This window comes from Temnothorax longispinosus, chromosome 4 (genome assembly GCF_030848805.1).
Source record: "Temnothorax longispinosus isolate EJ_2023e chromosome 4, Tlon_JGU_v1, whole genome shotgun sequence".
Classification (NCBI taxonomy): Eukaryota; Metazoa; Arthropoda; class Insecta; order Hymenoptera; family Formicidae; genus Temnothorax; species Temnothorax longispinosus.
The window spans coordinates 11,322,333-11,335,784 of NC_092361.1; the positions used below are offsets into that span (position 1 = coordinate 11,322,333).

The 13,452-nt window shown below is 28.9% G+C and overlaps 1 protein-coding gene and 1 pseudogene across 3 annotated transcripts in view; both read right to left on the bottom strand.

Moving 5' to 3' along the window:
* The window catches only part of LOC139812160 (uncharacterized), a 145,770-nt gene extending 140,119 nt beyond the window's left edge, over positions 1-5,651 (bottom strand). The window contains exons 1-2 of one of the 3 annotated variants that reach the window (XM_071776798.1): positions 5,364-5,651; positions 4,466-4,606 (exon numbers count right to left, since the gene is read on the bottom strand). In XM_071776798.1, the coding sequence (XP_071632899.1) occupies positions 4,466-4,484 (19 nt within the window). In that variant the 5' untranslated portion in view covers positions 4,485-4,606; positions 5,364-5,651. Of the gene's footprint in view, positions 1-4,465; positions 4,638-5,363 lie in introns of all 3 variants that reach the window. The other 2 variants (XM_071776799.1, XM_071776797.1) reach the window with 2 other exon arrangements.
* LOC139812159 (uncharacterized) overlaps positions 1-13,452 on the bottom strand; it is a 240,992-nt pseudogene that overhangs the window by 198,451 nt on the left and 29,089 nt on the right.

A 13,452-nucleotide genomic window follows, 5' to 3' on the forward strand; every position in this document is an offset into this window, starting at 1 on the left:
ATTTTAAAATTTAATTTAAATTTTAATTCTATATCTCTAAAACAATAAAATATAAAGAGAACCCGGAAAAAAAACCTCTTATTTGTTCATATTAGTTCGTATTAGTTTATATTAGTAGATATATATGATTATATATGATCATATAAAAAATGGAAAATATAATGTTAAACAGTATTATACGGCCATATATGAGAGTATAAAATTATATAAGGCCATATATGTGCATATATGATTATATACCCGGGAAAAAATACCTCTTATTTGTTCATATTAGTATATATATAATTATATCAAACCAAAAATGATAGGATGTTCCGCCAATATAGATTAACAATAATAAGAGATTTTATTTTGACTCAATTGGCTATATACAGTTGAACACAAAACATTACGACGTTTCGATCCTTGGTTCGGATCCTTATCAAGCAATCTACAAAGCAATTTGGTTAACAGACATAATTCAAGTCATATTTTAAAATAACCGAACAGCAATAATCAATCTCTCTCTCTCTCTCTCTCTCTCTCTCTCTCTCTCTCTCTCTCTCTCTCTCTCTCTCTCTCTCTCTCTCTCTCTCTCTCTCTCTCTCTCTCTCTCTCTCTCTCTCTCTCTCTCTCTCTCTCTCTCTCTCTCTCTCTCTCTCTCTCTCTCTTTCTGCACCTCTCTCTGCACCTCTCTTTGCACCTCTCTCTGCACGTACGAACTTCTGATATTAATGCTAATTAATGCAAAATTGAAATATATTATTAGCAGTCGTTTTTTTTCCATTTCTTTCTCTCTGTCTTGTATCGAATTCTTTTATGGCAATCAGTACTTATATCGGATTAAAAAAGGACAAACTTTCTCGGCGATAAGAACGGGGCGCATCCGGGACGCAGTAAGCGGGTCAAAGGTTACTGTTGGAGAAATGAATACAGTATACTTTCTATGAATGGACCGTGTCAAACATAATTATACTAATTCATGTTAACATTATTTAAATAACTTTTCTACAAAAATCCATTTCTTAAAATACAAGTAATAATAATCCCAAAGTGTCATAAATATTTGAAATAATTATTGTAACAAAAAAAAATTAATAATTGTGCGCAAAAAGTAATATAAAAATTTTTTTGAGAAAAATATTTAAGAGAAACAATCTTAAAGGTAATATTGAAAATGCGAATTTATCACCAATAATTACAAAAAATCTAAATAAATATACACACACACACACCCGCGCGCGCACACACACACACACACATACCTGCGCACGCACGTACGCATGCAGCACGCACGCCACGCACAAACACATACGCGCACGCACACACACATGTATATAATTGCATCTGCACACAAGAAATATTTTTAAAAATTTGGCTTTACTGTGATTTTTACCTCTCTATATGTATGTGTATATATATATATATATATATATATATATATATAATATATATATTATTTGAATGTTTTGTCTTTATTGCAAAAAAAGTTACATCTTTAAGTGACAATCGACAAAAATCGAGCGAAAAAATTTTAAAATTTAATAACACCGTAATAAAAAATACTAGATTTGTAAAATAATGGTATGAATTTAAAAAAATAGAAATCCAACATATTTTTTACTTCTGATTTTTATGACATTTAGAATTAATGCATAATTACTTTGGAATGATGTAAAAAATTTTAGATCTTTCTTTTATTGAATGAAAGGATTTATTGTTACTATTATACATATAAAAGATTATATATCATGGAGTTATATCTTGAAATAAAAGAAAACGGTACGGTTAATGGCAAGAATAAGTACTTAAAGTCAAATTATTTTTGCATAACTTTGAGAATAAATCCTCTTTATAATTTTATACTATAATTATTTATTTTATAATAATAAATATATCCGACACATACACAAATGCGTGCGCACGCGCGCTTGCGAAAACAATTTTGCTTTAAGTGCTTACCGTTGTCGTTAACCATTCGTTTTCTCATTTGACTTCACGATATAACTCTGTTTTTAAGTCACATTATTATATTAATTACAATAATTATGTACTCAAAGATAAGATTACGTATTCTAGATTGTCACGTAGCACTCTTACTTCAATTATATCTCAACTACATTAAATGATTAAAGTTTACGCAGTTAATTATGTAAATTAAAAGAGAACAAAATATAGTAAAAGAGAACAAAAGTAAAGTAAATAATGAACCATTTACGATTAGGTTTGTGTGATTGTCTGCGGATAGATATTTAACCCGCGCGCATATTTATTTAAGAAAAAATATTTCTAATTCCAAAAAATATATTGTCTAAAGTGATTATAAATGTCGATCAATAACACTTATTTTCACATTTTCAATTAATATAATAGAAACAAATTACGATGTAGCTGTAACATTCAAAACATATATATCAATGAATAAGATTAAATTATTTAGTATAAATCTCGAACACTCATTTATTATAAATTATTATAATAAGGTTATTCTACTATCTGTTATATGTTTCTTATATTTTTTTTTCTTATCAAATATATTATCGAATAGCACGCGTATATACAAGCAGTATGTACATACAGTAATTTTTTGCATCGCATATATGCAGTTGCATCATCAATTAACCATAAATTAACTAACCTATTATTTATAACATAAAATTATTCAAATCAGTATTTCTCCGCATGCAATTGTAAATTTAATTGTAAATAGTTTGTTACTTTATGTTTTCTTTCTAATTTAACGTGATTGTTAGATGTTTAATATAGCTGAAGTACATTTATGAAATAAAGACGTTATGTAGACAATTAAGTAATTTTATTTTTACAACCAAACTTTTAAATTTTGCAGCTAACGTGATATAATAGTATGATGTATACAGTTAATATAACAATAATAAATATCAATAACAAATGATTGTATAAAACGTAAGACATATGACTTCAGCTATAAAATTTATATAATTTTTATTTCTTATAAAAAAGTTTTAAAAAAACAAAAATGATTTTTACTCGACCTAACTAGCACATTTATTAATTGTAACATTTACCTATATATGAATTATATGACGTTTCGACCATAATTGTTTATGGTCCCTCTCAAGTATAATCTAAGTTACATAAAATAAAATTCGCAATGTAAAAGCATCTTGACGTTGTGTCAAGTAAAATAAGAGACAGAAGGACGTTTCGTATATCTATATGTCATGTAAAAGATAAAAAAGATTCATGTCGCTTCCTCAAAATTATAAAGCAGAAAAAATGAGTGTTGCATTCCATCGTAGTCATATATCAAATAAAACCAAAGACAGAAAATCACGAGATATTTTAACACGTAAGAGGCGGGGTAACAAAACTCAACCGTGATTTCAAATAAGCAACATTGTAAAAAAAGTTTGGCTCTTATAATTTCATTCTTGAATTATATGTAAATTATATGATATAATATAACACATAATTGTATATAATATATATTATGTAATTATATGTAATATGCGTAATATAAGTTTTGACTTATAATTTACAATTAAAGAAATACCAAAAAATCTATCTTACATATGTTTTTTCCAATAGGTAGCTGTGTTTAATAAAATTAATAAGTTTCATTTACATTGTGTGTTATACTTTTACTATACAAATATGAAAGACCAGACATTGTAAATGTATTAGATAGTTTGTTATGTATAATGTAGTAGAATCTTTATTATTTGAATTCGTCGAGATTGAGATGTTAATCGATTAAGGGAGTAAGAGAAATAACCGATTTATCCGAATAATCATGTTTTAAAGTGAAGAAAATTTATTTATTACATAATAGTGTAAATGTAATAAAATAAAAATTAGAACAGAATTTGATAGTATTCCTCATTTTTCCATCTTATTTTTCCAGTTGTTAGTTTATATATTGTTTTTAACATAAATTTTTGATCAGAGAGCTACTTTATTTTTATGCTTTATATAATATTTAATATCATTTAAAGTTATTTCTAAAATAGCAGGCGAATCAAAATGTTTTAAAATGTTATTATCTGGCGTTATAATACATCGTTTATCTTTCTGTACATAAAATCAAATTTTTGGATCTAAAGTTATAAAGAATGTATATCGTATGCAACATATATATGCCTATTACTCTTATTTAAATTGAACTAAGTATGTACCTATGTAAAATATTTATTTTCGTTTTTTAAACAATGTTTTTATAACAAAACGTCTTATTAAAGTATACAGTATTGGAATGATGCATAAAAGTTTTATAATATATTTAACAGAATATTTAAAAATATTATTAAAATATATAAATATAATCGCTTTTTATATGATTAATCAAATGATTGACTATTTCGGTTTTACTCCAATGTAATAAATATACATGATAAATATTGATAAATATATAACATATATGATAATTATGTTATTTCTGTACATGAGCCCGTATATATTGGCATAATTTAGTATTATTTAATAATATCAATTGAATTATTCTCACCTAGTACAATCGGATTCATTGGAAAGACGTGGAATCCAGCAGCCGTCGGTTACATACAAGGCGAAAGCTCCAGAGTTGTAGTGTTCTGTCTGTAGTTTTCAAAATGCACTCAAAAGGAACAGGCTAGTTTTGTTGGTAATCCTATCGTCGTTACGCTTTTTCAAATACAATTCTAATGTCTCGTGTAAAATGTATATAAGCCGTATAACGCATAAAACAATTTATGAATAGCAATAGCAAATCAAGAGACACGGTAGTGTCTCGCGAAGCGAGACCGCACCGTGGATCTTTTACGCGACGCGATTATCCATTACAAGAAAAGTGTATGTTGTAAAGTACATAAATAATTGTAAATAATGTTTTAATAAAAAAAATATCTCTATATTTAAGAGATAACAAGATTGCAAATATCTAAAGTTGCAATTGCTTATCTGTTAATTGTGTTAATAAAAAAGAAGGTATTCATGGCACGTGATTAATTTTGATGTTGCAATATAAATAACTAGTAGGTACCATTTTAAATTCAATATCTAATATTTAAATATTCTAATTTGTGAATATCTTAGAATCTGCATACTGTGTGATTTTACGTGCAACAATTTTATGCAAAAGTAAATTATCGAACAAATTTCAATAAGTATACGTTTAATTTATGTCACATTTACGATAAACTCAAAGGAAATCGTATTAATAATAATTAGTTATAACAAAGTTTATGAAATGCACCCTGAGTTAAACAAGAATAATTATGAGGTCTCGTTTTTTTTATGTTATTAGATCCCCAGTGTCAGATACAAAAACGTGATAATAATGATGTGTAATATGTATATGTAATAAACGTAATAAAAAAGTACGAGTATAAAGAAACAGATTCGCGAACTATTATATTATACCGCACCGTCTTGCTTGTGTACACCACGAATCGTAGCATTGGCAGCTGAGTAGACGAAAAAGAAGCAGAGACACGGTCAACGGCGCGCGGCTTGCCCTTCGCTGCCTCACTGACTGGAGCGACAGATTTACCAGAGCAGAAATAAGAAAATCCCTCTACGCCTCTTAGAATACACACAGTCTCAGCCGCATTAGTGTATAACGTTCTACACATACACACATGCATGCTTGTAGTAAAGTAGCTTATACGTGCATTTAAATAAATCAGTTGAATTTAAAGAACGTTCACAAATAAACCAAAGCTTCGTTTTTAGTATGCATTATTCATTTTATATGATATATCTGTACGTGCCTGTGAAATGATAGAAAAAGAAATCTATGAGAAAAAGAGCAATATAGAAAAAGAATAGAACGTAGCTTGAAAAAGCCACAAGTGGTTGAGTAACCGATTGGCTGTGGATGATCACACAAAACACATTCGATCCTAAAATGCCCTTGTGTGCTTAGCGCACAGTCACTTACACGTGCGCGCATAAACGTTCGTGCGCACGCTCGACTAAGCACAACCGAACGATACAGTAAAACCGGCGGATTGGGGGAGGAGGCTGGCCATGCTTAAGAGGCGGAGTCACATTCGCATGGGCCATTGGCGACAGCAGCGCACCGTGAGCAACCATGGTTTACGCCTCTTCACTGTGCCTACCTGATTTCTATCCACGTTTCGTTTGGCGCTAAGTATTTGGCTCGTCAAACTGACGCTTAATACCACGCGCGCGTGTATAAACTGTTAGTGTTCTGTCTGCGACATCAAATAAGATATATGATATTAAAGGAATTGCAATAGAGTATAACGTAATGGTATATTTTCAAGCGTAAATCAACAGTTTAGATTAATGTTTTTTAATTCTTTATTTAATTGAATTGATTGTTTGAAAGAAGATTTTATAATGCAACCATTAACCAGTGGTTTCTTATTAATTTATATGCATAAAAAATTAAATGATTACAAATTTATTCATCCATATTAGGAGATTATTTAAATAAAATTTGAATTTATGTTATATTAATATACGGTTTGTGATAATTTATCAACCATTTCAAATACAGATTCTAGATACATTAAAGGATCGAACATTTTCTTATCAAACAAGACGGTTTTGATATTAAAACAAAAGGACCCCGCACACTTCTTATGGGAATTGAATTTAAGTAAAATTGGATAAAAATTAAATATATATATGTTGTAGTTGATGAGATCCTGATAAAAAAACCTAATGGCAGAAAGCTAAAAAATGGAAAAAATTCTTTGCTACAGGCTCTCGAAGTGTACAATTCACACGATTTTTAGGGGAGACCGGGGCTCGTTGGCACCGTTTTCACAATTTCGGCATTTGAGTTTTTATACAACTAATTATCATGATTAAACAGTACTAATATGATAGAGAGAACCTTTCTCTACATTTTCATGCCAGGAACGTGCCTGTATACTGTATAGTTTCTTTGTAATAAGTAAAATACGAACATGCTGCATTGTAGCCAACTTGCCCCGATAGTAGGGTAAGTTGGCTATGCGACAAAAGTTCATGTTAAATTAATGAAAACGTAATAGAAACACAAAATGGATAACAGATACGTACTTCTTGATAAAGATTGTATCTTTTAAAGTTATTTTGTAATGATCGAATAGCAAAATGCTGTAGCAGAAAAACAATTGTAAACTAGATTTTAGATGTAGCTTTCATCATAAAAATATTAATATAAATATATATCTAGCTTCTATCAGCATTGTAGGTAGCAAATCACATGCTCAAACAGGTCTTACGCACGCGGCAACAACAAGTCAAGCTAAGCGTGTCTTGATATGAGCCAACATACCCCATCCCACATACGTTTTATTTCAGTTATTTTATTACAATAAATTACTGTTGTTAGTCAAAATAACATGTCGTATAGTAACAGAAACTTTTCTTTTAACTAATGATACGTCACTTTGATTTACTTCTCAAGTTGAATAAGAACATTAATACGATATTTTGAAACGCTCAAAAATTTACTTGCCACCTCTTGAATCAGAGTTTTCTCTTTTTCTATTGTAATACTTGTCTGATTAAAATAAAACTTTGGAAAAAGCACCTATGTCATATACGAGATATTTTGTGATAACTTTTCCATTGTTTTTTTTTGCTATTATAAATACATAAACGGAACGCATTGCCAATTTGCCTCTTGTGCCAACGAGCCCCGGTCTCCCCTACTGTTATTAGAAGAGGACACCATCGACTATTATGAGTCGATAATGATGTTTTTTCCGTAGCCGCAAATCATTTCGCAACTAATGTTTCAATCGCAACTGATTCCGTAACCTATTTTGCACCTATTCCGCGCAGTCACTAACCGCAATACATTCCGCAAACAATATTTTAATCGCAACTTCTATTCCGCATCTATTCCGCAGTTATTGATCGCAAATCATCCCGTAAACCGTAACTTTCAATTCGCAATTCTTTTACTAACATATTTTAATTCTGCGATTGCGGTATAATTTGCGGCTGCGGAAAAAAACGTCATTATCGATTCATAACACTCGCTGGTGTAACAGTAAAAATAGTGTGAATCATATACTTTAAGAGCCTGTAGCAAAAAAATTGTTCATTTTTTAGTTTTCTGCCCATTAGGTTTTTTTTTATCAGGACCTCATCAACTACAACATATTTAATTTTTAGTCGATTTCACCTAAACCCAATTTCCATAAGAAGTGTGTGGGGTCCTTTGTACAATTATTGAAGAAAACTTTTACAATTTCCTATTAATACAAATTTTTTTAATAAGTTGAATGATCTAGATAATTTATATATATATATTTTGTTAGAAAGCACACAAAATTACGAACACACACACACACACATCTCGGGAAAAAAACCTCTTATTTATTCATATTAGTTTATATTAGTTTATATTAGTAGAAATATGATTATACATATATGATGACACATATAAGAAATGGAAAATATAATTTTAAACAATATTATATGGCCATATATATGAGAGTATATAATTATATATGGCCATATATATATGCATATATGATTATATTCTGATTTGATCATATATAGGTAATCTTATATGACTATATACTCGGGAAAAAATACCTCTTATTTGTTCATATTAGTAAATATATAATTATACATGGTTATATAAGAAATGGAAATATAATCTTGAACAATTATATTATATGTTTAAGTATAACTCTTCAAGTATAACTTTATATAGTCATATATGGTTTTATATACTAGTATATTATCATGTGTGATCATGTAAAAGTATATTTATAAGGTTAAAGATAATCATATATGAATATATACTCTATAATGATCTATCCATATAAATTTGTATAACTGTTATAAATATTCTTCTAGTATATTATTTTACTTGACAATATCAAATTAATATAAAATATATTATTTTTAGTTTCAGTTGACACAATTGCGTTTTAAGTCCGACAAACTTCATATTGACACGCAGTGCCAATTTAAAAAATTGAAACACGTATTTAATAATAATTGATATTGTGAAATATTATTAAGCATCAAGATCCGCTTCGACCAAAAACGGCACTTCTTTATGCTTATATGTTATTTTAAGTTTTCTTTTTTTTCTAATTTTGCATAAGATACTTAATTTTTTTAATTGACATATTAATTGTTGTTAAATATTTTCGTAAACAGTGAAATTACCAGTAATAATTCGTGAAAAAAACTGTTATATAATATATATTATAGTTCTTATAAACAAATATATTAATCGTATTATTTTGCAAACATACTTTATAATTTAAACTGAAAATAATATAATGTATATGAAATGATATAGTCATATAAGATTACCTATATATGATCAAATCAGAATATTGCATCTCAAAGTATCCGATAGATGGCATTCGATGTGATCTGTTTCTCGTATTTAAAATTTAACAAACAGTGTTATAAGAAATAAGAACGGCATCAAAAAGACACGACACTGTCTCGCGCTATTTTCGCGCGACGCTGTCTCGGAGCGACACAATTTTTGTATCAGTTATATCGTGAAGTCCACTCTTATAATAAAGTAGCACGCTTAAAAAATAACATTTGAAAATCTTTAACAATTTTCTAAAACCTATTTAAATATATATGTCATTATATATAATCTTATATAATCATATGTGATCATATAAACTCTTATCAGGTCAAAATTCATGTATGATAAGATAGCTTCTTATATGAGCATATAACACACTATAAGAGATATTTTTTATATGTCCTTATATAATCTTATATAATCATATATGACCATATAAGAGTTTATCCGGCCAAATGCGGCTAAAATTCATAATATATGAGCATATAAGACCGCTTCTTATATGAACATATAAGACATTATAAGGGTTTTTTTCCCCGGGATATAATTATTAGCTGGTTACCCGGGCTTCGCCCGGGCATCGTTTTTCTTCAAACGACTTCATTTGTGTTTCAATATCCTTTATTGTGGACAAACATAAGGAACGTGTCGGGTGATTGATTTAAAGGCGATAGTTTAACTTTTCCGCTTGAACAACACATTCCAGATGCTTAAGTTTTAAACTTTTTTGCTTGACAATGATCACATATTACATCTATTTTCCTAATTATTACTTTTGGATAAAATTAATATTCGTAATTTGAATCATAACTAAATGCCTTTAATTTCAAATCGGACCGCATAAATGTTTTCCTTGATTGAACATGTCGTAACCGGTCTTTTTCAACTCGAGTTTCACACTATTGAGTCATTTCTGCTTTTCCAATATTTCACTTACCCGAGTCGAAATTTTTCTCCTATTTTCGACCTCAATGTTCAATCTAACACCTACTTTCGACCAAAATGTTCTACCTAACACCTACTTTGATACTATAAGCAGTCACATCACCCTATTTTGAACCTCTTCAACCTCTGGCTCCTATTTAGAATCTGACAATTCTGTTTGAAAAGAAATCATGCTCCTACTTTAATGTTCCTAACGTTTTCTTAATTTATTTATTGCATTTAGTTTATTTTTATTATTATAGGTTTATTATATTTTCGATTAAATATTATATATGATTTATTAAACGTTTATAATAACGTTTATAATAAATGTTTATATAATAACGGTTCTCTCTATTTATTAATTTAATCAAAAATAGTAAAAACAAAATTAAAAGAAATTTTATTAGGTTAATAATAATAGTTATATTATTGATAACTGAAAAAAAAAATTTTATATATGACGTATAAATGATTATTTATATAAAATTGTATTTTTCTATACTATTTTTTCCCTCTTTTTCTCTTTTTTTCTTTATTTATTAAAATAATTCAAAATAAAATTAAAAGAATGTGTGTATGTATGAGTACGCATGCGTATATGTGCAACTAAAGGTAGGAAATTTTAAATATATACAAAACTATTACAAAACATCTTTCTTTTTGTTATTACTTCTTATAATTACTTATCTTCATATATTTACACATTACTAAATTTACGATAATTGAATATGGACTGGTATTTATTTATTCAAGCTCTTGCCCAATCAGCAGACAATGTTTTTTAAATGTGTTTTTAATATTCATTTTTTATTAATTATACATTTGTACAATTCATTGTAAAAATAATATTTATTTAATGTTTATTAAATATTTATTTCACATTGATTATTTATTTGAAGTAATAATTTAGAAAAAATATTTATTAAACGTTTATTTAACGTTTATTTAATATTTGTTTTACATTAGTAAGTTATTTGCAATAAGTTAAAAAAACATTTATTTAACATTTATTTGACATTATTTTAATATTTATTTTACATTAACTATTTATTTGCCATAATGAATTGAAAAAACATTTATTTAACATTTATTCGACAGTAATGTAATATTTATTTTACATTAATTATTTATTTGCAATAATGATTTAAAGAAACATTTATTTAACATTTATTTAATATTAATTTAATATTTACTTCAGATATTGCGCTCAAATTTCTTCGCGTTTTGCAAACGCCCGATCGTTTCATTCAGATGTAGATGGCGCGACGCGTGAGTCGCCACTTTCAAAGCGCCCCCACTCCTTCCTCGCTCGGCTCGCTCTCGTTCAGTCAGTTCAGTGTCATGGCCGCTCTTGCTGCGTTTCTTCGGACGAGACGAGTACGTTTTCCTTCTTTCGTAACTGATTGAGCTAAGCGGCACATATTCTGGAGACCAACCGAGCGAGATTCGACTTCCCAAGGAGAGCTCACCGCCAGGAAAAGGAGAGCTGCGGCAGCTCGCGTCCGAGAGGGAGAATTGAGGCGAGGAGTCCGGCCCAGCGAGCAGGGCCCTTCCGATATTCTCATTTGGGACGCCATATTGGAAGATCGACATTGTTCGTAGTAGTACAAGGAGCTCTGCAAGGTTAATCTCGTCTTGAGATCTTGGAATTGCTCTTATTCTTGTGACTCTGGTTTATATTCTGGCCCTAGAATTTATCTCGTAGACAAATGCAGAGACCCCCTTCTCTTTTCTTCTTTTTTCTTTTCTTACTTTGATTTTAATCGGTAATCCAGACTCCTTAAGTCCGTATTATTAATATTATTTGTTAAATGGCATTTGTGATATGCGATTAGTTATTTGGTATTAAGGTATTAATTTTAAGTTGTATTAGTATTAAGATATTTTATTTTAAGATACTCACAATCAGTATCAAGACATTTCTCAATTTTAATTTTAATTTTGTTAAAACTAAATTTTAATTTTAATTTTTATTAGGATACAATACATATATTAATTGTTTTAAATGGTAAAAAATTTATTTTTTTTTCGTTATGATATAATATGAGTTTAATTTAGATAGTATGCAAGAGTACATGAACAAGTAGATAAAAAAGTGTAAGCAAATAAATATATGTTCCTTTGTACCTTAGAAACAAACGTGTGCGATCTCTTAGATTTTTTCTGACTCTCCCCCCTATATGCTATTTACCACATTATCATATTAACATGCTCTATGTCATGTATATTATCGGTGACTTGCAGTGGAGTTTTTATTTAAGTTGTGTTTCGTATGGTTAATAAAAAAAAGATTTATTATATATATTTTATAGCATTATTAATTGTGATACATGTATGTCTATATGTATCTGATTAATTAACAATGTTATAAAATATTTTGCGGCAATATTTTTTTAATATTAAAAATCTTAGATTTTAAATAATAAATCTAGATAAATATTGCATTTAACAGAGCAACGAGATACGACAACATAAGTCAAAGTCACAACCGTATCTCGTTGCTAAATTTACCAAAACCTATACTATATGAATCACCGATGATGTACGTGATATGGAACATGTTTCATTACGATTTAAAAAGTAGTAAAAATTAATACATTGATAATAAAATGTACTACAATAAATGTTTTCTCCAATAGTCCTAATAAAGTATTCTTTTGAATTCAGTAAATATTTTATTAGGTTTAGAAAATTTGTTTCAATTGTATGAATATTTTATTCATTCGAAAAATATTAACTGAATTAAAAAAATACTTTATAAGGACTATTGGAGAAAACATTAATTAAAATTTAGTACATTTTTCTATCAGTGTAGGATCTAGAGGGTTTTAGGAGGTTTAGGAGGGTTTTACCGATAACTCCTCTTTTAAACCTCAAAATGGGAAACAGTCCGTTTTCTGCCGTTTTCAGGCACAAAGTAGGAGCTAAGTACAATACAATTAGAACCTATCAAAATCCTCCAGAATCCTGAGATGTGAAAAATAAGAGGTCGAAAGAAGGAGTAAAATTTCGACTCGGGTACCGATCAGCGACATCATCCCTTGGTTTTCCCGGGTATTTTTTCGGGAATTTCGAGATTGCTCGCTCGCGATGTACACAGAACCTCGATATTTTACTTACCGATTACCGATTTTATCCCTTGGTTTTCCAGCGCGTTTTTTAAATGAAAAATCGAGGTTATGTGTACATCGCGAGATGTACCTCGGACTTCTTTGAAATTCATCTCTTTCATTGGAGTAAAGGCGCAAATCTCCATATATGTCATATTCTAA